The following is a 25,212-nucleotide window of genomic DNA, read 5'->3' as shown; positions in this document are numbered from 1 at the left end:
TTCATTTTGAAAAGGAGGGCAACATATCACACAGTTATTTCTCTACCATGTGAAGAGAAAAATATCACACATACTAAGGAGTAGATCACTTGCATGAGTGGCAACTCCGAAAGCCATTTGACATTATCGAAGGACAAGAAATAACCACCCACATGGTATGGGGAGACTGGATATAGGCTGGCAGTTGTACAGGACTTGCTGCCGGTTACAAACGTTATTGTTGGTCCTTCTTGCATGCAGGTCCTTATTTTTGTTACGCCCTTACTAACCCTGCTGGAGAATAAACGGTTGAAATTACAGGTTCTGGTGGCTGCCAGCGTATCAAATGATGTGGCTGTAAATCAGACAGAAATAACGCCTATACCGTTAAGTTATAAAAGAATCGTTACTTTCTAAGCCGTTTAACGCACAATGTAGTGTTCTCCCAAATTTATTAAGGGACTCAATTTCAGGCTGTCATCCCTGGTATAGCAGTAGCGGTTGTGAGTACGATGTCATCTGGTATTAACACAGAAAAGTAAGCAGAATACATTTCTAGCAAGCTCCCCACCCTGAATTTAAGGAAATAATGTTGAGTTGCCGCTCATTCCAAGGCACTACAGTCTAGACTTATTATTGGGTTTCCTTCAACAAAGCATCTAATCAATAACAAGGAATATAAAAGCGTTTGACGCTATTGGCACCAACACTATAACCACCTGTTGGACGCATAACAGGGCGCGCCTAGTATCTGTTTACAATCTCCGTCATGTACTAACCAGTAATAATCTAGTTCTTAGGCGTGGTGATCAAATTCCAAGCAAACGTATCTTAAGTTCCTTGACGGAAATCGATTAAAACCTGTTTTAATGTTTTTTTGTACCTGCTTGAAAGATTGATACTCTGCGTCGCATTTATTTGCACTTCCTCAAAGTTCGGTTCTCGATTGGCGCTGAGAAAACAAAAAGAAAAAAGAGCGTAACAGTGAAGGGAAACACAAGAGTACTGTTGACCATAAAAATCACACTTATAGCCCAGGCAGCTTCAGTAAGAGCCCATCCCTGACATGCAAAATTGAATGGGAAAAAATTTAGAGCTGAAGATTTGTCTCTCCCGCCCTGGCAAGCACTATCATCCGGGCGAAGTAGTGACCGGTGAATGTGTTTTGAATCTAAGTGATTACATGAAACTTCGCTGCCTTAGCATTGAGTTTCAGGGTGAGTCTTGGACATGCTGGGAGGAAATAGATGTTTACACCACAACGCACAAAAATGCAGAGATCTACTTCCATAAGAAAACCACACTATTTGGAAACTGTAAGTATTAAACCGCTTAACTTAGTTGCGGGCAATCGAATGTCTAGTGAACCAGCCTTGAAGACAAGTGCGCGCTGGATAGTGTAACAGAAGGTTTTCTTGCGAAATTCAACATTTACGGTTTGTTTAAATGTTCTCCGTTATTAAAAGCTGTACAGTAAATGTAATCAGTTTGGTCTGCACCTTTCTTTTATTCAGTGCATGGCTTTATATCTTATTGAAGTAACATCAAAATTCTGTGTTGCAAGTATAGCTAATGAACCCTTCAATTTAAAAGTTGAAAACTCACTAGAAAATGATCAAGAAAATGACGAATATCGACTTCAACTAGGAGTTGTAATTTATAAGCTGTCGTCAAGATCAAAATATTTTGGCTACCGAAGAAAAATATATTAACTTCCACCGCTTTTTAATAACGCTATTTATTTTCGACCATGCATCTGTTATTTAGGAAAGTGTTCGTTAAAATTGAAATAGAGAAGCAACTTTGAAAATGTGAATTTATGTTCAACTCCGTGTGGTTAGAATTCAGGTTAGGTTAAATCTGGGTTGATATAATAAAAGGTTTCCATTACATCCGTCGAGCCTTTATTAGCCTAATTATACATTACTTGCAAAAAAAATTCTGACGTTAATTTTTGGGCGTTTTATCTCGGACGTTTCGAACACTTTTTATCTTATTTCCGAAAAATTTCATATATACAGAAACGTATGGCAAGCATACGGATAACATAAGAGTAACACAAGGATACATACCAACGCTTATAATCCATCAAATATTTTCGCTCGCCCGCGATTGGTCTAACGCGTCACGAGACTGAATATACCCCAGCTAAAAAAACCGAGGAATATCCGAGTGATATTCCCAAGTTTGAAAGTACGCTCGAGTATTTTTCCTTGGACATATCTCTTGCTCGAAGCTAACAGTTTTCCTCGAGCTCTGCTCGCTTCTCGGAACAGATAATGTCCGAGCATATTTCCGTGCCAAATGGAGGCTATTGTTTGTATATTTCCTAATTTCAGCCATTTCATCTAACTAAACAGGACTTAATTAAAGCAAACAGTGGGTATATAACATTATTACCAGTTCACTTGCGGGCACTCTAACAAGCAGGCTAACTTAGCATGCTCAACAGCAAACGACAAATAGCATTATGCACTGAGCTAGTAACTGAGGAGAGAACCTGCACGAGAAGACGTAAATTTTTAATTGATCGATTTTATGGTTTTCAAATCCACAATATTTGGGCGCCAACAGGTTTCAGTTGATCCACTCAAAGTGCGCAAAAAAAGTGAAAGTCACCGGTATACCAAATTTCCTTTCCTCCTTTTAGAAAAAAACGTTTCATCTCAACCGTGTTTAAGTGCTCAAATGAAACAGCACATCCAAACGACTGGATTACGCGGAAATCTCTAAGATTTATTATTCCACGAGTGCGCTATAATCATCTCTTATCCAATAAGCGCGAGTGGAATAATTGTTTTATCAAAAACGACCCTTAAATAGAGAAAACTAACCTAATTTATTTATTTATTTATTCAAAATAAAAATAAAAACGCCCAAAAAAATCACGCGTACGCTTATCCACAGAACAATAGTGGACTATGTCTATATGTTAAATATGTCTGTAAAACTTCAGCCGTACACGAGAAGATAATGATTTCAGCAACAGACAACTAGTATCACAGGCGCAGAACGCACCCCTGATCTTTGATTACTACTAGTCATATTTGTAGAGCATGATATAATGGCTCGTAACCCATGATGGCTAAGCCAATTAAAACCCTTGAATTGCATTATCCAGTGATCCAGTTGTCCTTGCTTTAACAGCGGAGAAAAAGAGAAATCAGACGTCCTCTCTTCCTCCTGGCCATCATGCCTTCCAGTTTAGCTTCAAAATACCTCCATACAGTCTCCCATCGTCCTTTGAAAGTAAACATGGTTACGTCAGATACTGGCTGAAGGCGCGGATACACAGGCCCTGGAGATTCGACGAGGTTACTAAGGAGTTGGTCAAAATTTTGAGCTTGATTGATGTTAATTGTCCTCGCGTCTTGGTAAGCTCACAGATGGAAATTGGTGTTAGAAAGAAAATACTGTCTCACTTCACGTCAAATTTTAAGTAATTCAAGTTATATTCAGCAGAAGCTTTGAAAAACGCTCCCACTATTTTCTCTGCAGCCTTTTAAAAACGCACGATAAAATTGAACTAGAATGGCATTCAGACTCATGATCTTAGCGATACGTATACAATACTATAGCAACTGAGCTAGCAAGCCAACTAGGAGTAGATCACTTTGTTTGTGTTCAAAGTAACCCGGAGAATTAAGATGATGACATACATCGATACATGAGTGAATATATGAAATACTGACCTGAAAGGTCGTCGCAGTTATTTACACCAGAATATACCTGCGATGGCCTCTCATCACCAGCAGTTCAAATATATTGGTCTCAACACATCAGGTGATACAGCCAAAACTGGAATTTATCCGATAAGGCGCAGCAACCACAGGAAGCCTTCACATCCGTTTAGAATATGAATAAAAGATTAACCTAATTGATTAAACTACCTTTGTCGCGCGTGTTTTGTTTTGTGGCGGCCATTTTGAATTTTTAATACGCGCGCGGTCTGCTAGTGCGAGGTCTGGAACCGAAATTATGGAAATCGCTCGAAGCCTGCTCGGAGCACTAAGAAAATGACACTTTATTATCCTCGGGGAGCGATCGGCTACCTCCGAGAATTTGCGAATTTTCCCGCCCGTCCCAGACTTCCGTAATTTCGGTTCCAGACTTCGCACTAGCAGGCCGCGTATTAAAAATTCAAAATGGCCGCCACAAAACACAAAACACGCGCGATAAAGGTAGTTTAATCAATTAGGTTAATCTTTTATTCATATTCTAAACGGATGTGAGGGCGCCCTGTGAGCAACAAGGAAAAGATCAAGGAAGAGAGTATCAATAGAGGTAAATAAGAAATTAGAGAGCAGGAAATATGCTTACTTTCCTTTTATTTCTTTTCAAAGTGGATGACTGCTTATTTTACGTTTTAGTTGCCAACTTTTGGCGAGGCTCAGAAATCACTGAACTGCTTATACAATGGAATGGCCTCCCCACTGAAGCTGTTGGCGTTTACAGACCGCAGTGCGTATTGTCCACGTGAACGTATGATACTGACAACTGATATCAAGAATCTGCCGCTGACACAAACATACCAAACAACAATATTCCTTGTGCAGACTATCTCTTTTAAGTCTCGCTGTGGAAAATCAAGGACTGATCGTTGCCAGCGAAAGATGGTCCAGCGCTCTTCCCTCTCGTGGGCGGTTGACGAGTTGGAAGTCCCGGATGTCCCGCCGACCATGAGGAGTTGCGGGATTCTATCCATTACGTATCATGTTAAGGTAGATATACGGCTGACAGAGGACTGACAGACTGAACGCAAGCTTGACTGAAGGTACAAGGGATGGAAGGACAGGAATTGACAAGTTGTACGACGTTTCCTCACTAATGACACCTGTCGCTTTTCTTTGTAGAAAGTCAGGGACTGGACTGAACGTAAAGCCAGGTTTACAGTACTGAACACGGAAAGACGACGGTTGACATTTCTTTTATCTCCATTAACATGCATTCGACTTCAGGGCGATACAGTAGGAGCAAACGTTTGTCAGTATTCAAAACAAAAATGTAGTTATCTCGTCCCCAGTTCTCTTGTGAACAAACCTAGAGATCTGGGAACGAGATAACCAACGTGTAGTTCACGTGTTACCACTGCACATAATCGTTCCAACTTCCTATTGCAAATTAGTGTTAACCAGAATTATAATTAAATCACGAGATTTTCTTTTCTTTTCTTTTCTTCTCGCAGGTAATGTTATCAACACGTGAATGTGAAGGTGAATCTCACTTAGAAGTCGAACTGCCTGTTATTATCGGAACAATTCCTCTTCGACGGTCATACGGAATGGTTAATAAGTTGATTCCAGCTACTAGATTAACCAGGAATTACAGTGGAGAATGTAAGACGTTTGTAACCATCAAGAGGGGTAAGATGCTTTGCCTCCCGGCTTTTGTTACTGTCACTTATATACTAGTCATACAATGTCTGAAAAGACGTTGTGCCAGAAATGGACCTTGGTATCAATGAATATTTTATGCCAAGTCGTTGACCACTGCTGTGTTACGTCCTATATGTGGATCACAAACATGGTGCTTTTTTTGTTCCTCGTTATAAGACAATGATTTTTTGTTGATAGTAACGTATTCACAGTAAATTTACGGCTCTTTTACGTGCGAGGAGCTTTACAGCAATCCGATATTTAAGTGCCAATCCGCAAGTTCTCACTCATTTTTAACATCTCGCCAAGTTATGCAAGGCAATGTTATTCTATTAGAGAAGCGTAAATTTGAGAGATGAGAAACCTGTTTCACGAGACAGCTTAATGAGCTTCTGATTATTTCTTAGTTACTTTGGAAAGTGGAATCCATTCTAACACAGCCATAACGACTTGATAGAAGAAAGCTGTCAAGACGCCGAAAGAGGATGAGGAAGAAGTCAGCTGAACGAAACAAGTCTAAATACACAAGATATAACTAAAATACCAAGCCAAAGTTGGCCAGCACAAAGAGTTAATTGGCCATAAACGCAAGTAAAAGCTCGTGAAAAGATAATTTTTTAAGGCAACGGTTAATTTGATTACTAACAAAGCTTCTCAGAGGTGTAAAAAAATGGTAGTTTTACGAAACTGGAATACCAGAGTATACTTAATAAAAAACTAATAAAAGCAGCCTCTTGTCACTTCCGCGGTGTATTACCTGATGTCTGTGCGCGATCATTATTGACGTGAGGCTATTTTACCAATCTATCGCTCTCTAAAATCGTTTTCTTTTGGGGGGCGGGGGGGGGGGGGTGGCTCATGGTCAGGATTGTTACGACATCTGAACTGGGTTAAAGTCCGATTCTTCTCTAATTTCTATATTTTTATGTTGGGAATCCTCTGATCAATCCGAGTTGGTTCGGGACCTAACCTGGGAAAAGCCGTTCTCCAACTACATGGGATCTTCCCGGCGTTGAGGTCCAAACACTCGCCCGCGGTTCGTGTTCTCACAGCATTTCTCGTTATCCCCTCCACTACAAGGCCTCACTAGAAGGATTCCGAAAATGTTTTCTATTTATTGAATAACTTACACATGCCATGTAACAGTTGGCATAAGCAATACAAGTATGATTTTCTTTCTATTTTTAAACGAAACATATTTAAAATAATTTTGATGTCCTCGCATATAAAATAAACAGCATTTAACTTTGTTGTTGTCAGGAAGAACCATGTCTTTGTCTCCCTCCTGACGACTAGAGACAAACAAAATAAGATTTAGTTTCGCAAAAGACATGGTAATCATTACTGTAAAATATAACTACAAAAGAAAATTCAATGACTGGTTACGTATGGGAGTCTCTGTCTCCCCCAGGGGGTCTTTTGTACCGTTAGACAGACAGAGCCTGACGAAGGGAAGAATAATAACCTAAGCTAACGGTTTAATTTGTTCTGCTTAAAAATAAAGCCATAAAAGTAAGCAAGGGGCGGGGGGAAGACTTTTGATAGTAACGGTGGGTTTGGGTCTCAGCTGCATGGCACTGCCAAATATCGAGTATTTCAAATAGCTAGCTAGTTAACTATGTCGTGCCCATTTCAACCCTCACCTTGGCCATCTCATTCTTCAAAGCAGAGTTTTTAGATCTTTCCTGTTCTAGTTCAGCGTGTAACTGTACCACCTAGTAGTTCCAAATGTAAAGTAAATTCGAAGTTGTCAGTAAATTTGACAGGAGAAAAGTAAAGCAAAGAGCGAGATTGTGCACTGACCAAAATGAACAAGTCAAAACAAGAAGACAGTACAAACATCTAGAAAATGCAATAAATAAAACGACTACTTGACGATTTACATGTTTATTGTTTCGCACATTTTATGTTTAGAACTGTCTTGTCATTTATGTCTTGCATTGAGAAGTTTGGCGAAAACCCCACTACGAACATTTTAATTAAAGCTTATACCAGCCAGCTGGGTAAAATGACAAAACCGGCGTATGTTTGGAATACAGCCAGAGAGGGTGCTAGTCATGAAGGGTTGTGTACAAACGCTCATCCAATTTCCTTATCTTTTCTTGATGTAGGAATTAGTAAACAAGTTGGGCAGATTCTGTAAACTATCTGTTAAAATTGCACTTAAATAACATTTAAAATACTCAAGCTACTTATGTTTCGATTGCTTTGTACATTGATCCCAAATTGCATTGGACCTTAAAACTTGAACAAATCTACAGGACAGTTTTCTAAGGTTGGACTGTCAAATTTCAGCTTGTGCTCTTACTCTTCAAAATTACGAAGTTTTTGCGCGGTGTAAGAGCCAATTTCACAGCACGTGAAAAGCTCACGAAAAGTCTGTAACACCCTCGGGAAGAGAAAAAGTGTCCGCTGAAGAGAGGTGTCCGCTTATGAGAGGTTAAAAATGCAGTGTTTGTTTGTGGCTGGGACCGTTTACTAAGTATCCGCATGCGAGAGGTGCCGGCCTAAAAGTGTTTGTTAGCGAAAATTCAACTGTATTTCTAAAGAAAGTGTTAGGATTCATCGACGGACATGAAAAACACTTTGTTGCTCACTAGTGACTTTCGAAAAAAGCTAACATTTCGCGGAGCGTTAGCGTTTCTTTGGAGCAAAATGGACGATTGTGGGTTGGTGTGATTCTGGTATTTGTGTTTACCACTACTTAAAAACAGTTATCTCACCTGCTCTTTAACTTCATTTAGCTCTTCAATTTGCATCAGCAGCTCAGATTTTTCTTTCACTAAAAATCAGTTTACAATAAACATCATTTAGACAATTTTAAGACAATGCTCCTTTTGGATAGTTGAAAACGCATACAAAATAGCAAAACAGGCAAAGGCAGACAAGGGCATTTTAATTTGTCTTTTCAGAGAAAGTTAACTTCTACAGTATTTGATTGCTTTTATTTTGCTCATCGTTTCATTCTATAAACCACATAACTTCAGTGTAAGACCCCAGTTCTGACAGTATTTAGATTCATTTTCAGTACAAGTTCTGCTGGCCTTGCTCCTGGAAGAAGCCATTTATCACAATACACACACTTCGCTTTCTTTTCCACAATTATGCTCTCAAATGAAGGTTTACTTTAAGAAAGCTATTTTTGCTTAATACACTGTTTATATACAATGACAAAAGCAAGAGTTCTCAGAACTTGTGTGGGGCCGAACGTCATGTCTTGGTTATGTAAGTTATGAAGAATCGATAATAAAACAACATTAAAAGAACATCGATCATAACATCCATCCAACAGGGAACGAGTCAGACATACGAGAGAACGCTTTTCATTAGCATCACGGCATTCGATAGCGGCTCCAAATGTTGTTGGCAATAACGAATGGTAAGCTTGAGCTTTGCATAATGAACTCATGATAAGTTTAGTTCTGCTGTGAAGACATACATTGGCCACTGAAAATTTAATCTCACTCTGGTAACCATTTATTTAGGTAACTTTTTGACAGTTCACTTACTTTCTGCCTGACTAAGAATGAAGCATAATTGCTTGTTTCTTTTCTTCACTTGAGATAATTCTTTCTGAAAGTGCAAAAATAGAGTTTATTCTTAGCAGAAATGTGAAACTTCCCATAAACTTGCAATGCTTTTAAATAATTATTTACAATAAAAGCAAACTGATGTCCCACGACCTTATCAGGGGTTAAATTAAAATTTAAACATAGCAGACATACTTTGTTGAAGCTAACTTGTTTTTGTGAATACTCTGTGACAATACTGTAACCTACCTTCAAGTCTTCAATGATTTTAATATGTTCAACCTTGGCTTTCCTGAGCTCAGTGAGCTCATGACCTGTCTTGTCTAACTCATCTTTAATATGAACCATTTCTGCCTGCATTTCATCTTCATGGGTTGCTACAAAAAGTTTCTAATGTTGAAAGAACAAAGAAAAATGATTTCACTAAAAAAGTTAACGTTAAAATGCAACGACGTTTCGACCGCTCGACGGTCATTTTCAAGTTGAAAAGTAAAAGTTTTGCATGCGCCCAAATATATACAATCGATTATAGGAAGGCTAATGAGACACTGACTAAAACTCTAAAATATTTACATAGAAACAATACAATAAAAGGGCGGCATGAGTAATAAAAACGTTAAGGCGATAGAAACGATTTAAAAATAAAATAATTAAAATAATTAAGTAAATAGCTTCGCGCGGATCGAATCACTCTGTTTGTTCAATTTTGGTTGAAGTTTACGAATAAAAAGCTTTTCAAAAATCAAACAGTCGAGTTTACTCTGACATTTTTTCAAAATCCTGAAATTGCTTCCAATGGTCTCCGGATCCTTTCCGTGCTCATCCTTCACGTGGTTGCCGATTGTTGATCGCTTATGTTCTTCCACACGTTGATGTAGGTGTCGACTCGTGAAGCCGACATAGTCTGCATCGCATAGACCACACTTATAATAATAAACAACATTTTGTTGATTCACAATTGGAGGTTTATGTTCCTTTGGTTTGAAGTGTCCTTTGATCTTCTGACTTGTGTAAACAGGCTGGACAACGGCATCAATCTTTCGACTGAGATCACCGAGTTGGTGTCTTACCGCATTCGCCGATTTCTGGTCTTTGAACGGTAAGACAATTCTGATGGTCCCCGACTAGATACGAAGGTCTACGTGAAACCGACCGATACTGGGCTTTTACTGCATTACCAAAGCCATGTTGACGTAAGGTATAAACATTCTCTACAGAAGACAATGTTAAACCGTGCGTTCAAACTCTCCCCAAATTGGCAGTTCTTCCATCAAGAATGTGAACGTCTTAAAACGGTTTTTGCTCGCCTGCATTATCCCAAAACCCTCGTAGAGAACACCATCAGACATTTTATTGAAATGAAAGTTACTGAGAATGTGTGTTCTAAACAACAAGTGTCCGATGAACAAGATGTTCCCATCAGAATAGTACAGGGACAAATATTATAAACATTTGGCTTTCTTAGTGCCTTATAGGCTGTGTTAGGTTCGCAAGGCATTGTGGTAAAATGAACAGCCGCCATCTTTTTTCCTAAGGTGGATTGCACTTTCAAGATTGGGGAAAATCTCAAACTTTGGTCATGCTGTATTGAGCAAGTGATATTATAATTAACATTGTCTAGACAGGAGAAAGAAAAAATATAACAACAGATCCCAAAACTGATCTCAAAGAAGTCCAAAGAAACTTACTTATCTTTTAAAAACAAATGGTGATCCTACTTTTTACTTGACAAAATGGAATTGGTAAGCCTATTCAACACATGAACATTTAATTCTAGATGTGTGTAAAAGCTATATTAATATTTATTATATGACTGAGAGAATTACTTCATTGGGATTGGCTGAGAGCAGGCCAATTTATTGTTAATTCTTAATTTGCACTGCAGAGCAAATTAACACACGTGGGTTTGCAATTTTCTCTGTCATATAATAAAAAGAGTAATCGTATGAAAGCTTGAGCATTTATGATTTATACTGCTTTTGATATTTGAAAATTCTTTCAAGGGAGCATTTTTGTAGTGTGAATCCTTTATTGCACTGGCATTCATATGATTACCTATACTAATTAAGACTGTCCCTCACTTTTTCTGATAATGTCTTAGTGACTTGGTTTTGATTTCTGCTTTCAGTATCAGATTTCACATCATTCTTCTTCCTACCAGATACCTTGACAGGCTTTGTGGGTGTGGAAGGTTTCTCCTCACTCTGTCTTTCCACCTAAATAAAAGGGGGTATATTTAAACGGAGCAAAAATTTTTTACATCAAAAAGTGGGAACATTGCATTGGGGCCTACACACTGAAAACTAAAATCACAAGTATAGGTCACACATACCTGCACCATTTCGTTAAAAGTTGTGCCTAGTAAAACAAATTGGAGATCAATAATTAGACAACTAATTAGGAAACAGCTGAGGATGGGAACACAAACCACAAGTACACTCGCCTGTGACTCGTGTTCCCACTGACAGCATTTCTCAGTCTTCCAAACTTCCCTTCTTGTTTCTTTAACTTGAGAGAAACAAGAAAGGAAGTTTGGGATATGGGGAAAATTGCCAACAAACACAAACTAGGCTTGACTGAGCTGCAAGAACTGAATCGCAACAAGAAGCAATCTGACCTTGTATGTTGGACCTCTCATGATTCAGTGTTACAGCTATGGTAGAATCATCTGGCCACTCTAAAAAGCTATCAAGTCCTGTCACAGAATGCGAGCTTTCAGACTTTGGTGCACATTGGATTCCTTCAGTAGTTCCAGTTTGTCTAAATTCACTTAATGACATTGGAATAGGCTTTTCTTTCTTTTTCTTCTCCTTGGTAATTTCCTGACTAACTGCTTGTGTGGATGTTAATTCCTGCAAAACATTCACCATCAGTCCTTACAAAATATTGTTCTACAATTATATAGCTGGTGTTTGTTTGTATCCAATATAACACACAGGCTCTGCTATTTTTGTTATGGGATTCTTCTTAAACCAGAGAAGTAATGTCTCCAGGTTCAGCCATTTTGACCATAAATAAGTAACAAACTACTTATTAACCTTGCAATCCTCCGTAGGAAAAAAGATGGCGACTGGTACATTTACCCACAGTTCTTAGCGCATGACAACTTTAAAACCGTTTATAAAAATGTACAGAAATATTATAAAATCTTCAAACCCAGGCTACTCAATGTCCTTTGAACAGGGACAAATATTATAAACATTTGGCTTTCTTAGTGCCTTATAGGCTGTGTTAGGTTCGCAAGGCATTGTGGTAAAATGAACAGCCGCCATCTTTTTTCCTAAGGTGGATTGCACTTTCAAGATTGGGGAAAATCTCAAACTTCGGTCATGCTGTATTGAGCAAGTGATATTATAATTAAGTTTGAGATTTTTCTCATTAAGACCTCACTCTTGGTTAATAAGTAGTTACTATTACATTTAATATATAGATTTAGGCCAGCCTAAAAGCGTAGCTCCTGGGCCGGGTTGTTCAAAGCCCGATTAAGCTAACCCAGAAAAAGGTAGAATTTTGATTTGAGTTTTGTAACTTTGCGGTGAGGTTTCTGTGTATTGTTTGGCCTTCTGTTTTGAGTTTTAATAATCACCATATACGCAAAACAAAACAGCAAAACACATTTGTATAGAAGAAAAAGTTATAATTCGATTAACTTTTAATCCTGGGTTAGCATAAACTGGCTTCCGAGCAATCCTGCCCTGTTTCCAACAAGCTAACCCAATATGAGCCCGCGATCCAATCGATAACCAGCGCTTGGTCAGCGGTCAACTTCAAGAAAACACATGACCTCGAGGAGCTGTAAACCTGAGCCCACGATATGGTCACGTGATACTGGTCAGCGGATACCTTGTATTGACAGGTGTCAATTGATCATAACATGGATGCCCAATGTCAAGGAAGTGCACGGTAAACCAAGGCTGCATGTCTCTGTCAACCTATTATTTGGAGTATGGCCGCCATGTTGGGCAACTCCGCCGTCGCCGTCATCGTCGTTGTCGTTGTGCGTACGCGCCCACGAGCAATACCGCTAGCCATGGTAACCATGAGAAAATCAACTCATGGGTTTCCTTTTCTTTCCCATATGAGTATGGGGCTCCGCTTGGCGGCCCTTTGGGCCGCCGGAGCTCCGCTATTATGATGCGAACAACATATTGGTTGTTAAAGCCATCTGAGCGGCTTGACGGACATTATTATGGACTCACTCTCTCTCCCTCACTAGCTCACTACACCATTGATCACAGCAGCTTAGAGGTTGCTTTGACAAATAAATTACTCAGAAATGGTTATATTTTAGCACTGGTTAACAACACATATTCAGGATTGTCTAAAAGTCTATGTGGAAATGTAGCACGCATAAGTGTTAAAATTGTTGTTGCTCCATATGCTTTTGAAAATATGTTTTTGAAAATATGTTTCTGCAGAGATACTATCCCATGCATAGCTTGAGAACAGGCTTAACTTTGTCTACAGAACAGTAGAGAAACTTAATGCTGAAAAACATATGTTACTTCAACAATAGTCAAAGTGACTATTAATATAAACTAACCTGTTTTTGCCTTGTTTGAATTGTATCTATCTTACTTGCCTCAAGAGCCAACTAATGACAAAACAAAATAGCAGCAAATAATTTTTAAGGTTCACACTTCTCGTATGCATTGGATTATTATTAAGAGTGGTTGTCAGTGTGATAAAAGCCATGAAACTCCCTATAGTAGATCATCAGTATTAAAGTGATGCAACATTCTTCAAATTCAGTTTGCTGAAGATCATACTCAGGGCTTGAAAAAAACTTGAATTCTAGCTTGCCCTTCAGATCAACAGCTCTTAAATTTTGCTTGCCCTGGCAAGTCTTTGTTTACTTTTATTGCTAGTTGGCAGATGACCTGCCCATCAGGCAAGTGAAGATGAAAGTAACTTGCCCAGCAGGAAAATCTACCTGTCCTGGATGACCAGACAGCCCTTTTTTTGATACTATGATAGAATTTATGATTCATACTACTTTTGATATTATGATTGCACAGTCTGTGCCACTTGTGCCTGTCGTTTTTTGGACAGTTGAACTTGAACAGATAATGATTAAATGGCTGATTAATATTGGTATAAGGACTTTACATCTTCTTATTCTGCCCGTAACCATATGCAATTGTTTGACTCTGCGTACTTGGATGGTTACTGACCACCCTAGATTTCATTATGTCCTGTTGTCATTATTAACAAAAGATAAACTTCAGTGACTGTTCGACAAACAAAAATGGTGACACCATAATGAAAAGGCAACAGACCAATTCAAAATGCATAGACATAATTTAGTAAACAATTTATTATTTACCTTGAGATCCCTTTGGAACTGACTGAGAACAAACTAAAAAGCAATGAAAGCAACAACCATGTCATGTATTTTGGTTAAAAATATAAACACTTCTATCATCAATCCAAAGAAGCTAATTACAAAAAAAAATTCTTTCAACTTTATTTGGGAAAAAAAAAAGTTACTTAAGGTGATTCCACTGAATTGCATGGTACATGATTCCTTGCTGTGCACATTTTTTACATCATTAATGCAGATGCTAGAGTGCGTACATACACACAACATTAAGAGATTCCCTTCAAGCTAAGCTCGAGCGCACTAAACATGAGGCCACCACGTCTTCCTCTAACATTAGGTAGCTCAAAGAAATTAGTGACTCTGTAAATTCGAGAGTAAATAAAGTTTATGATGATGATGATGAAACCAAACCTGTTCATCTTTCTGCATCCATTCATCCCACTCTCCATGATCTGCATTTGGCTCATTATTGTCTATGTCTTGATCATTGTTTGAAGGATCTCCTGAGGACTATAACCAATATGACAGAGTATCAGAACTCTCTATCCATCATAGGATGTACACAGACAGAACTTACACAAATTATCTGTAGAAACCCATTTTTTAGCGGTCTCCTTTTTACCTTGCTAAACAAAGCTAAAAGTTTTAAGCCATTCAATGATTTATACACTAGGAACTTGAGATTTCTTTGAGGTGATAACTAAGAAGGTTGAATCAAATATCATACTTGGTGCTTTAACAAAATCGTGAGATGACTAAATCATGCATTGATACTTGCAGCTATGTATGAATGCTCATCACTTTTTTCCACAATCCCTTTGTGCTGGTGAATGTCACTCCCTAATATTATTTTTTGGGTGAAAATTTAATAATTTATTATTCAGTAGTATTTCTATGTCTTGCCTGTGGTGTAGGTACATGTAAATATATACTATTTTTCATTCCAAACAAACCTAAATATAAATTTGGTCTTATTAACTGGTATGGTTAAATTACTTTTCATTTCTTTTTTAAACACTCATTTAACTATTTGTTTGTATCTTGTTTTGTATCTTGTTTTGTGTGTGTGCTTTTTTTTTCCTTCTCTTTAATCAAGCATATTGCAACCAAGGTAAAGAATATTATTTTTTCTATCAACTTAGCTTGTTTAGTTTTCCTACTATTCGGAGTAGTTTTCGTTTGCCAAAGTTAATTGTTTTTATGCTATAAATTCTTTTTGTAAATCTGGCAAAATAAGATGATTAATTGGTTGGTTGGTTGATAGCTAAGCCAATCAGATTGCATATCAGTACTAGTATATGAGTACAATTCTACCAGTTAGTGCTTTAGTGAGATGCTGCTCTTCTGGTGTTCCTGGTTATTAAGCTTGATTTGATTTTGAGATTGATTCTGCCAGTTTCAACTGTAGCATATGAGGTGTGTAATCCAACAATTTCATGATGTGCAGAACATGTGCATATTAACAAAAGTGACCACAGGCCTTGACCCTGATTTTAACTCTAATCATAGCCTAAACCCTATGGCATATTCTTATGGTAACCCTAATGCTAACCTTGACATAAAGGCTGGGACACGCATATTTCACTCATGTGTCCACCCTTGAAAATGCAATATTGCTGAAGTAGGGGGAGGTTATACTTCCACAAAATTACACATACAATAATTTCAGGGATGGCAACATGGTGCAATGTAGTCACTGTGAGCAATATTGTGAGCAGCATTGCACTGTGTTGATACTAACATTAAGTTAACTTTAATACAAACTTAAAGGCTATTTTTGATTGAATTGCAACGAAAAACAAGTCTAGTATTCTTTCCCACTGAGAGCAACTTTGAAAGAAATAATTATACACTCTTTATCATGTACGTCATTAGTGTACCCTGTATCTTGTTTGAGAATGAAAAAGAGCAGCTAGCGGCTTTGTTTGCTCCTGATGGGCAAACGAAGCAGCTGTGACTGATCGTGTCATGTTTTAAATTGAGCGCCTTTGGCGTCGCAATCACGAAAACTTGTTATTTTATTTGGCACTCTTATTACATTTCACGCCTGCATTTCACACCGCTAAGTGGCAGGGCCAATCGCCTTCTGAATCTGTGTCCCTGGGACCCCGGGAAAGTTTCTAAAATTACAAAGATGCTCTTGTGAATTTCCCCACTATTCCCTGGGGGTTTGAGGGTCGGGGTTACAATTGACTAGTGCATTAAATTTGACAAGACGTCTTCTTTCTGTTCCTCAATCCCTGTCTATATGACTCCCTCTGCATTCCCCGTACGTCTCAGTCAATGAAAACTACTCAGCAAGTTAACTTAGATACCTAACGAAGCTCAGTTGTGACTACCTGGTTATTTTTTGACCTGTTTTTCTTCTTTTTCCGTTTCTTTTTCGCTTTTGCATCGTTGTTTGCGTCAGCACCTTTTGGTCTTCCCGCGACGGTTCCCGCCTTGTCACCTTCTACTTGAGGTTTTTCTTCGTCTTCGTCATCGCTGACCTCTAAAACGGCAAACCGACATTTGGTTGCTAGGCCTGTCAACGAATTCATCGCTCATATGGGGACTTTCAGACATTTATTTGACGGAAAGAAAGAAATACAAGCTTTGATGGTTTTCAAAAAGTTTTCACCATGAAAATGGCCGCGGGCCGCGGGGGACTAGGCTGGTGTATAAGACAGAAACGAGTAGGACTAGGACTAGGACGCAAGAAAATGGCGACCAATATGGCGACTAAGTTCGTTCCTCGGTCAGTGAAACGAAAGGAAGATTTTAAAGCTGACCTCTCACGAAAGTGCAAATTTGTCCACGATAGAAATTCGCATCTAAAGGAAGAAAAGCTGATTGATGAAAGAGCATTGTCGGCTAGCGACTCTTTAGTGGGAAAACAAATGATAGGTGGCGGTGCAAATGATGATACCATTGTCACAAGTGAGCTTATAGTTGACAACAATTTAGATGAAGGAGAGTGTGATGACGAGCAAGAAACTGTATCATACAGTAAAAACCAGAGATGGCCAACACCTGGAGAGCCTGTTTGTGTGATTTGTGGGCGATACGGAGCCTACATTGTGGATCAAACAGACGAAGACGTGTGTAGTTTGGAATGCAAAGCAAGACATTTAAAAGGCAGTGCAAGAAAGAAAGATGAAGATCTGTTGGACAACAGGATTGTCGCTAGAGAAGCGATCAAAACCAATTCAAGCGACAGCTTTTTGCCAATAACAGTGGCCCCAGGCAACGAAAATAAATCTTATTACAAAGAACATCCATTTATTGCCGAGTTATCAATGAGCAAGGTTGCTGGTATTCGAACGAATCTGAAAATTAAGGTGAAAGGTGATGACGTAAGTAAACCGATCCTTGAATTTCAGCAGTGTCAGCTCAGTGAAACTTTGAATGAGAATTTGACTCACTCAGGGTATATCACTCCAACACCAGTTCAAATGCAAGTAATTCCTCTGGTGCTGAGTTCTCGTGATGTTTTAGCCTGTGCACAGACTGGCTCAGGAAAGACTGCTGCATTTCTAGTGCCAATCATTCAAAAAATTCATCTTGAAATTGGTAAGTGGATTACTTCAAGCAAGGCACCATAAATAGTACCTAAATAACCAGTTCCCTCCTTCTTTCCTGCCTTCTTTCCTTTCTAGACTCTAACAAGATGTCTCACATTTTAATACAAAATATGAAATTATACACAACATATAAAATTCTAAGTACAATCTGCAGGCTTGCATTTGCTTAAAGTACTTTTATATAGACTTACTCTCTTTCCCAGCAAGGCTTATGTTCAGGGAGAGCTTGTCTTGAGTAAATCTCATTTTAGGTTGGTAGACTTATAAGGGGTCTCAAAATAGACCTTTGCCATTATACAGCCTGCTACTATTATTTTGGTATAATACTTTTTAAAATCCAGCAATCTTCCTATTCAGAATCTATATGTGATTGGGACTGAAAAAAATAACAAAGTTTCTGGTGATTAGCTTGCTAGCAGCTCATCACTTTGGTCCTTGTTAGATACATGTGCAGGGTTCTCCTTATCAGGCAGTAACCGGTAAAAGTTACCGCTTGTAAGAGTACTTATTACCGCCTGTAAACGCTCAGAAGTCTTAAAAAAGTACGCATTTAAGGTGAGCTACTCTGGTAAGAAAGTAATAGATGAAAAAAGAAACAGTGCACTGTTATTACTTATAGATCTACATGTGCTTTATTTAGTTAACACTGACTGGTACCTTTCGAATTTCGAAGCAAGGGTGATTTTTTGCGGGTTTTCTGCTAAACATCATGACATTCGTCAGTTCTCTGCTTGTACAAATGTTGTGTCATTCAGTTATTCAGTTTCTGTGATGAAACTGCAGCAAACAAAGCTGTCGTACCTGTCCAGTAACAACAGTAACAAGAAGTCATGAAGAGTAGGAGGTAAGCTTTACAATCATTTTAGGGCTAAACAAAATGAAGCTTACGTAGTAGCGATGAAAAAGTAGCCGATTACCAGAAATAACTGCCTTGACAGCTCTACATTTGCAAGCTTTATAGTGAACATGTGGGGACAAAGCCAGTCTTCATCGTGAAATTCTACTTGAAATGTATTCCAGACAATGATTTGAAAGAAGCCTTGAAAATAAAATCTTTGACAGCATGAAAGTTCTGAATTTGAGACGATTAGAACACGAATTCAGCAATTCGAAGTGATGTGATTTCATTGGTAGCAATGCGATTCATAACGGATACCATAGCGTAGCAGATTTTCCAGTGATATGCCATGCAAGTGATGCCAAAGATATCACCTGAACCATTTTATGTTATAAGCAGTTTGGAAAGGGTACAGTCAGAATAAAATGCTTTTAAACAAAATTTTACTTTGTTTTATTACACCTCTGAACCAAAAGGTGTATCGTTTACATTATGAATTTTTCGATGGAGAATTTTTGACAGGCGCGATGTACTGTATGTTTTAGGAAGTGACAAAGTTGAGAATGACCGGCCGCCTGAAGCTGCAAATGTGCCTTTGCGATCAACAGAAGAGCGAGTGATAACTGAACAACCCTCGACCGATAAATCAGTAGAAACGTCTGAGTCAGTTAGCGCATCACCTTCGGAAGCTGACAACCAATTACCACTCAAAGAGACGACACCATCAAAACTGTCGTTGGAAGCAGCATCAAAATTAAAAACATTTAAACCCTCTGGTATTTCAGAAAAGCAGTATTTACACATTCTGGAAGAAGCTTTTGGTAGTAGCCAACCCCATGTTTTACACCATCATATACTATGTGCAAAAAACAGCTGCAAGTCTCTATCTTCCAATGAAATAAGCAGGCAGTTGCCACTAAAGCCCCATGTTTTCAAGCATGACTGGATTGATGATGACATTGTATTCTGCTGTAAAAGTAGTGTAAAGTGTCTGGCATTTAAAGAGGGCGAGGGAATGTTTTGTTGTCTTTGTAAGAAGCATATTAAAACAGGCAAAAATGTGAAATATGCTACTGTGCCCACTACATGTTACAGGAAGGCCGCAATATCAGAGCATGGCAATTCAGAAGGACACAAGCAGTCAGTAAGGCTAGAGAGAGAAAAAAAGAAAACTTGATTGTGTGAAGGTTATTTTTATACTTAGAGGGACCGGGCTGACATTAGCTCAACCAACGTGGTACAAAAGTTCAAATTGTCACTTATCCTTTGCAAAGCGTCCAACAGTAACCAAATTCTTTACCGGTTTGAAAAGGTCCCTTACCTGTTGTGCTGAAAACTAGGGAGAACCCTGCATGTATGTCGGGAATTAAAAGTTCAAAGCAGCTCTGTTGGCAGGGTAACTGCAGATATGAATGTTCACATTAATCAGATCAAACATTCTATGCTCCCCAAAATTTAATGTACAAGGTTCTTTTCTTAACTGTCACATCTGTAATACATATAGGTGACCCTACCTCCAACCTAACCATGAATATATATGTAACTCAGATTTCAGTGATTTCTGTTATCTACATGTAGGTCAAATTTGTCATATTAAAGTACAATTTTAACCTAGTCTAGACCTAACCTAGGGCGTAAATAGCATTGGCCACCATAAAAGGACCGGTTACCAATGATAATGGTGAAATCTGTTTCTTTTAGAATGGTCATTGCAGAATAAGAGATCATTTAACTTGTCTGATACTCTTGGTCTGATCATGGCTCCAACAAGAGAACTTTGTATGCAAATAGAGAAACAAGCCAAGGAACTGATGCAAGGCTTACCAAACATGAAGACCGCATTGTTAGTTGGTGGACTGCCTCTTCCTCCTCAGCATCACCGTCTGTATTCAGGTGCACAGATAATCATTGGGACTCCAGGGAGAATACAGAAGCTTCTGACTCTGCCAGGCATTCATCTAACTTCTGTCAAGATCTTTGTTTTGGATGAAGTTGATACCATGTTGCAGATGGGATTTGAGCAACAAGTAAATTAGCTAACATTCTTTTTAGAAATATAGTTGAAGGTCCACTAACCAGTCACCCTTGAGACAAGAAAATGTACCCATAGGTGTCTGCTAATGGCGGTACCATGAACCTGTATCACAGAGGTCATGGCTTTGACTCCTGTTCAAGTGTGAACTGGTAGCTTTTTTCCAGGCTTAAACAGGCTTTTTTTAAGCCTGACAATGTGGCCAGCTACCAGTTGGCTCGATAGCTCAGTTGGTAGAGCACTACACTAGTATCAAAGAGGTCATGGATTTAAATCCCGTTCAAGCCTGAAAATTTTTTGAGGATTTGATTTCACAGCTGCTCAAATTGTGTATGTAGCTGCAATGATCATTCATATCTTTGCATCTTTCTCCGCAGTTCAGATATACTATCTTTCATATATTCACAAGTGCATAATTATTATTTGAATAGACTGTTGGTACCTACCTGTTATTGCTGATTAAACCCTGCTGCTGAGAAAAGTGGCAAGAACCCCAGCTTACTGGCTGTTTTCATGGCAGTACATGTACATATGGACATTTTGAATTCTATGATATTGAGGTTAATTTATCCATTATATAATATTTGTTTTCAACTGTAATCTTCTATCCTATTGTTTAATAATCATAGAAGGAAGAAAGCAATGGTAGGGCCTCAACATTTTGCAGCACCATAATTTAATGTAATTTTTATTTATCCTGGTTATAGAATAGCTGGTGTAGTTACATATTATTTAAATCATGATGAGTTATAGTATGCACTCATTCTCTTTATGTTTTACATTTGTTTTGGTAGGTTCAAGAAGTGATTGAAAAGTTGCCAGAAGAAAAACAGGTCCTCATGTTTTCGGCCACAATTCCATCATCTATTGAAAGTATGGCTGCCAAAATGCTTGTCAATCCAGTGTATGTGTCTGTTGGGTCTCCAAGTGTACCCAATGCTTCAGTCAAACAGATCGTGCTATGGGTAGAAGACAAGTCCAAGAAGAAGCGCCTCTTCTCAATTCTTCAAGACTCCAGGCACTTTAAACCTCCTGTTGTTGTGTTTGTGGTTTCTAAGATAGGAGCTGACATGCTTGCAGAAGCAGTGCAGAAGGTACTTTGAAACTTTAATACCACTCCAATAATTATGCATGTAACAACAATGGTAATAATAAATTAAGGTTTGATAACTGTTAAAGTTTTGCTTATAATTCTCAACTCCAAAGCTGCTCACCAAAAAAATGAGTGCTCTGGTATTTGTTGTTTTCTCATGACAGTGTAAGTACAATGTACGCATGTTTTTAAAATTTTCTGGTTGTTTTTATGTTATATTTTTATATTTCTTGTTTACAATTTTATACTGTTATATTGTTTTCCAGGTGTGCAATCTTCATTGCTTGTCAATGCATGGGGACAAATCACAGAGTGAAAGAAGTAGGGTTTTGGAATCATTCCTTGCTGGTGAATGTCCTGTTCTCGTTTGCACTGCTCTACTTGGAAGAGGAATTGATCTTCCTAATGTTAGTCAGGTGAGTTTCCAAACAATAGAGTTTAGTCATATCATGACCCTGAATAAGCTCCTTATTGCCTGTCTAAGGTCACTCTTTTTTTAATGTCATTCTTGCTCACTCCCCTGAAGACTCAGTCTTTCTTACTATGGTGTTGCCAGGGTGCTTCATACTATGAAAGCTTGGATAAGCTCTGGCAGTTGGGCCAGTATGAATGCGACTCAAACTTTTTCATAATACTGTACAAAAAAGCACTGTTTGTATTTAAGCTTTGTTACACTTTGTTTGTAGCTCGTTTCATGTGTAATGAGGTGTATTCCTTTACACTTTAGGTGATCAACTTTGACATGCCTTCATCAGTTGAGGAGTATGTTCATCAAGTGGGGAGAGCTGGCAGATTAGGTAGCACTGGCTGGGCCTTAACATTCATCAATAACACAAACAAGCATGTCTTTATTGACTTAGTGGAGACTCTGCAGCCATTAGCTGTTACCTTGCCTGAGGAGCTTCTCAATTCCCCATACCTTCTTCAACGAAAACAGCACTCAAAAGAGTCAGCAAATAAAAGAAAGCACAGAGACACGTTAGTGACTGAGGAAAATCTTATGGAGTTGATAAAAAAGAATTCCACAAGAAGAAAAAAGTTCTCCTAATAATTGTGGACAGTGAATTTTCTGTGCAGGCTACCTTTTTCCCCTGTAACAGCCAAAGTATTTGTTAAACTACGAGATATATTGCAGGACTGAAAATGTGTTAATGGATTGTAAACATTGCAAACTTCTAGTGTACAATTCTGATTAAGAATCACCTTGACGTTTACTCACGTATGGTGTAAAAAAAGAATGAAAGAATGTTCAAATCGGAAAAAAAAATTAAAAACAGAAAAAAGAATCCAGTATGTGTTAGTGAATTATTTAGAAACAAGATAACCTTCAAGAATGGCATCTCAGTAACAATCATGACAATGTCAAGGGCAATATACTGGACCAGCAGTGTAGCAATGTTGTTTGTTCAATTTTGCTATAGGCCTTCTGAACTAACAAACAGGCAATGTGTAGAATGATTCATTTGAAAAAGTGGAAATCAAGAAATTGTAGTGCCTTTGCTGTATTAGAAAACTTATTATTATATCTCTCAGTTAGTATGCATGCTGTGATGGGTCAATTTAGCGGGCCGTATTCTACTGCACGTCCCGCTAAAATTTAAAGCTGATTTTGTTGCCAAAATGTTTCGTGATTTATCGCCAAGTGTTCTTAAAGGAGCTCAGTCACGGTTTGCGCATATTGAAAAGTTTAGCCTCAATTTTTGAGTTATTTTTTTTACAAAAAAATACCTCTTAGTTGGCGCGTTGAGTATGTTACGGGTCAATGGGTGAGTGAGTGAGTGAGTGAGTGAGTGAGTGATGTATGTATGTCACACCAATCAGATTGGATCTACTATAAACAACCAATCAAATTTCTTGTTGTAAAGGTAAATGGTATGTGAGAAGATCTGATCCCGATAAAGTTCAGAACGGCCGTATTCATTCCTCTATAAAAGAGGAGGAAGTATTCATATATTGGGTTTACTTCGACATTTTCTGTGGATTAGGCTGAGGATTTTAGTTAAATGAACGAGATGAGTCTTGAGGTTCGAAACAGTTCGTGAGTTCGTAGTATGCAAATGCAATGAGATATTTTTAATTTTAGTTAAAGGTAACTTGATACTTTTGTTTTTCACAAGGAATAAATTCAATTAGAGGTCACGAATCGTCGCTTGTAGTTCCTAGGACATGTTTTAGAGGGGACGAGACTTTCGATTTGAAACAGTTCTAACGTTTACAATAGTAAGTGCGGGTAACGATTGGTTTGTTCTTGTTGCATGCAAATATAACAAGATATTTTTGTTTTTTAGTTACAAAGTGTAATGTGACACTCTTGTTTTTCACAAGGGAGTAAATTCAATTAGAGCGGACGAATCGTCACCACTCTTTCCCATGAGATGTTTGCTATCTTTAGTAACAAATGGTAACTTAACGCTTTTTTTTATATGGGAGTAAATTCAATTAGAGCTGACAAGTTATTGGCTATTGTTTCCAGGATATTAAACAAAAAAGCTTTCATTTCTGGACGGTTTTTACATCTCTGCAGTAGCAGATTAATAGTTTTATTTGATGACATTCATGTCAGTCCGATATTTTTTAAGGTTAAAAGTATGAAAACTGTTCAAATGTTCTTTGAAGACTGTGCGGCACCAAGTTAAAGTGCAATTTAATTAAATCAGACTTTCAACGTGTCAGAGGTTTTTTTCTCTTTCTTTCTATTTTCGGTGAAGTTGTGTTGTGTTGTGTTGTGTTGTGTTGTGTTGTGTGAAAAGGTAAACTTACGTCTCGTATAAAATGCAAAAAAGTACCTAAATTAACTTGAGTATTTTTGAGCAAAAATTCCTCTTGGGAGTTGGAAGGGTTATGTGATCAGTGAGTGAGGGAGTTATGCATGTGCGCGTGTCACACTGGGTTGTATCAAAGAACGAATCAAATTGCCTGTTAGAAAATAAGATGGTATCTACATTAATCTGGAGACATGTCAGATTACTGTAGTTTGTTCAGTCAAACATTTTATGGCTTACTATTTAGCTATCTTACCATGACCGATGTAACATCGCAACCAAAGAAAAAATGTCAAATTAACCAAATCATTACTGTACCATGAATGCTCCTATCTCCGACACTTCACACAAAAAAAAAACTCTTGCACGCCTTGCGTGCCTATGTTTCAAATTCGTCGTTTGTAATCTGTGTCAATCTTCTCCTTCCTTCGCCATCCTTGTTCCTTTATGGTTTATCATTATCTCTTTGGTGTTTTTCTATCTTATGAAACTGTTATTTTCAGGTTTCCTACCATTTAAAGGTAATTTTGTATGTGGCGAAAATAACTGAAAATACCGTGACTGAAGCCTTTTAACTTTTATAGCACGTAAAGGTCTAAAACTTTCTTTTACATTAATTGTGTATTAAAACGTGCTAACGACTTAACAACGATTTCAAATTTACTCTTTTTGCTTTTAATGAGCGTCAGAAATTTGAAGCCGTTTCGCGTGAATAGA

General features: G+C 38.1%; 3 protein-coding genes across 6 annotated transcripts; 2 read left to right on the top strand and 1 right to left on the bottom strand.

Annotated features, from left to right (window-relative positions):
* Positions 1-652: 652 nt before the first annotated feature.
* Positions 653-16,839, bottom strand: LOC145503234 (G kinase-anchoring protein 1-B-like). 3 transcript variants are annotated; one of them, XM_081482731.1, is made up of 12 exons: positions 16,547-16,839; positions 14,619-14,717; positions 14,211-14,243; positions 13,428-13,478; positions 11,502-11,736; positions 11,217-11,242; positions 10,966-11,100; positions 9,134-9,274; positions 8,864-8,927; positions 8,078-8,136; positions 6,998-7,069; positions 653-931 (listed from the first exon to the last, which is right to left on the bottom strand). In XM_081482731.1, the coding sequence occupies exons 1-12, from the start codon at positions 16,745-16,747 to the stop codon at positions 908-910; spliced, it is 1,140 nt and encodes a 379-aa protein (XP_081338857.1). In that variant the 5' UTR covers positions 16,748-16,839; the 3' UTR covers positions 653-907. The 3 variants fall into 3 exon arrangements, with proteins under 3 accessions (XP_081338857.1, XP_081338850.1, XP_081338864.1); XM_081482724.1 differs by lacking the exon at positions 653-931 and adding an exon at positions 6,201-6,646; XM_081482738.1 differs by lacking the exon at positions 653-931 and adding an exon at positions 6,201-6,646 and having other exon boundaries at positions 11,050-11,100.
* LOC145503253 (arrestin domain-containing protein 3-like) lies at positions 938-6,200 on the top strand. Of its 2 annotated transcripts, XM_081482755.1 has the most exons (5): positions 938-1,295; positions 3,127-3,353; positions 4,350-4,700; positions 5,165-5,342; positions 5,762-6,200. In XM_081482755.1, the coding sequence occupies exons 1-5, from the start codon at positions 1,058-1,060 to the stop codon at positions 5,806-5,808; spliced, it is 1,041 nt and encodes a 346-aa protein (XP_081338881.1). In that variant the 5' UTR covers positions 938-1,057; the 3' UTR covers positions 5,809-6,200. The 2 variants fall into 2 exon arrangements, with proteins under 2 accessions (XP_081338881.1, XP_081338875.1); XM_081482749.1 differs by having other exon boundaries at positions 5,165-6,200.
* LOC145503210 (putative ATP-dependent RNA helicase DDX59) lies at positions 16,750-24,457 on the top strand. The gene is made up of 5 exons (XM_081482678.1): positions 16,750-17,759; positions 20,310-20,635; positions 21,435-21,734; positions 22,000-22,149; positions 22,461-24,457. The coding sequence occupies exons 1-5, from the start codon at positions 16,829-16,831 to the stop codon at positions 22,779-22,781; spliced, it is 2,028 nt and encodes a 675-aa protein (XP_081338804.1). The 5' UTR covers positions 16,750-16,828; the 3' UTR covers positions 22,782-24,457.
* Positions 24,458-25,212: the final 755 nt, after the last annotated feature.

This window comes from Orbicella franksi, chromosome 1 (genome assembly GCF_964199315.1).
Source record: "Orbicella franksi chromosome 1, jaOrbFran1.1, whole genome shotgun sequence".
NCBI lineage: Eukaryota > Metazoa > Cnidaria > Anthozoa > Scleractinia > Merulinidae > Orbicella > Orbicella franksi.
This window is presented reverse-complemented; position numbering and strand designations above follow the sequence as displayed.

Excerpts from the sequence above, each read along its gene's own strand:
- LOC145503253 (XM_081482749.1), top strand. The coding sequence starts at position 1,058 with ATGGGAAAAAATTTAGAGCTGAAGATTTGTCTCTCCCGCCCTGGCAAG. Across the intron at positions 1,296-3,126 it reads AACCACACTATTTGGAAACT|CGGAGAAAAAGAGAAATCAG; the intron begins GTAAGTATTAAA and ends TTGCTTTAACAG. Across the intron at positions 3,354-4,349 it reads TTAATTGTCCTCGCGTCTTG|TTGCCAACTTTTGGCGAGGC; the intron begins GTAAGCTCACAG and ends TTTACGTTTTAG.
- LOC145503234 (XM_081482724.1), bottom strand. The coding sequence starts at position 16,747 with ATGAATTCGTTGACAGGCCTAGCAACCAAATGTCGGTTTGCCGTTTTA. Across the intron at positions 14,718-16,546 it reads ACAGGTCAAAAAATAACCAG|TCCTCAGGAGATCCTTCAAA; the intron begins GTAGTCACAACT and ends TATTGGTTATAG. Across the intron at positions 8,137-8,863 it reads CATTCTTAGTCAGGCAGAAA|TGAAAGAAAAATCTGAGCTG; the intron begins GTAAGTGAACTG and ends ACTGATTTTTAG.
- LOC145503210 (XM_081482678.1), top strand. The coding sequence starts at position 16,829 with ATGAAAATGGCCGCGGGCCGCGGGGGACTAGGCTGGTGTATAAGACAG. Across the intron at positions 21,735-21,999 it reads TTGCAGAAGCAGTGCAGAAG|GTGTGCAATCTTCATTGCTT; the intron begins GTACTTTGAAAC and ends ATTGTTTTCCAG. Across the intron at positions 22,150-22,460 it reads ATCTTCCTAATGTTAGTCAG|GTGATCAACTTTGACATGCC; the intron begins GTGAGTTTCCAA and ends TTTACACTTTAG.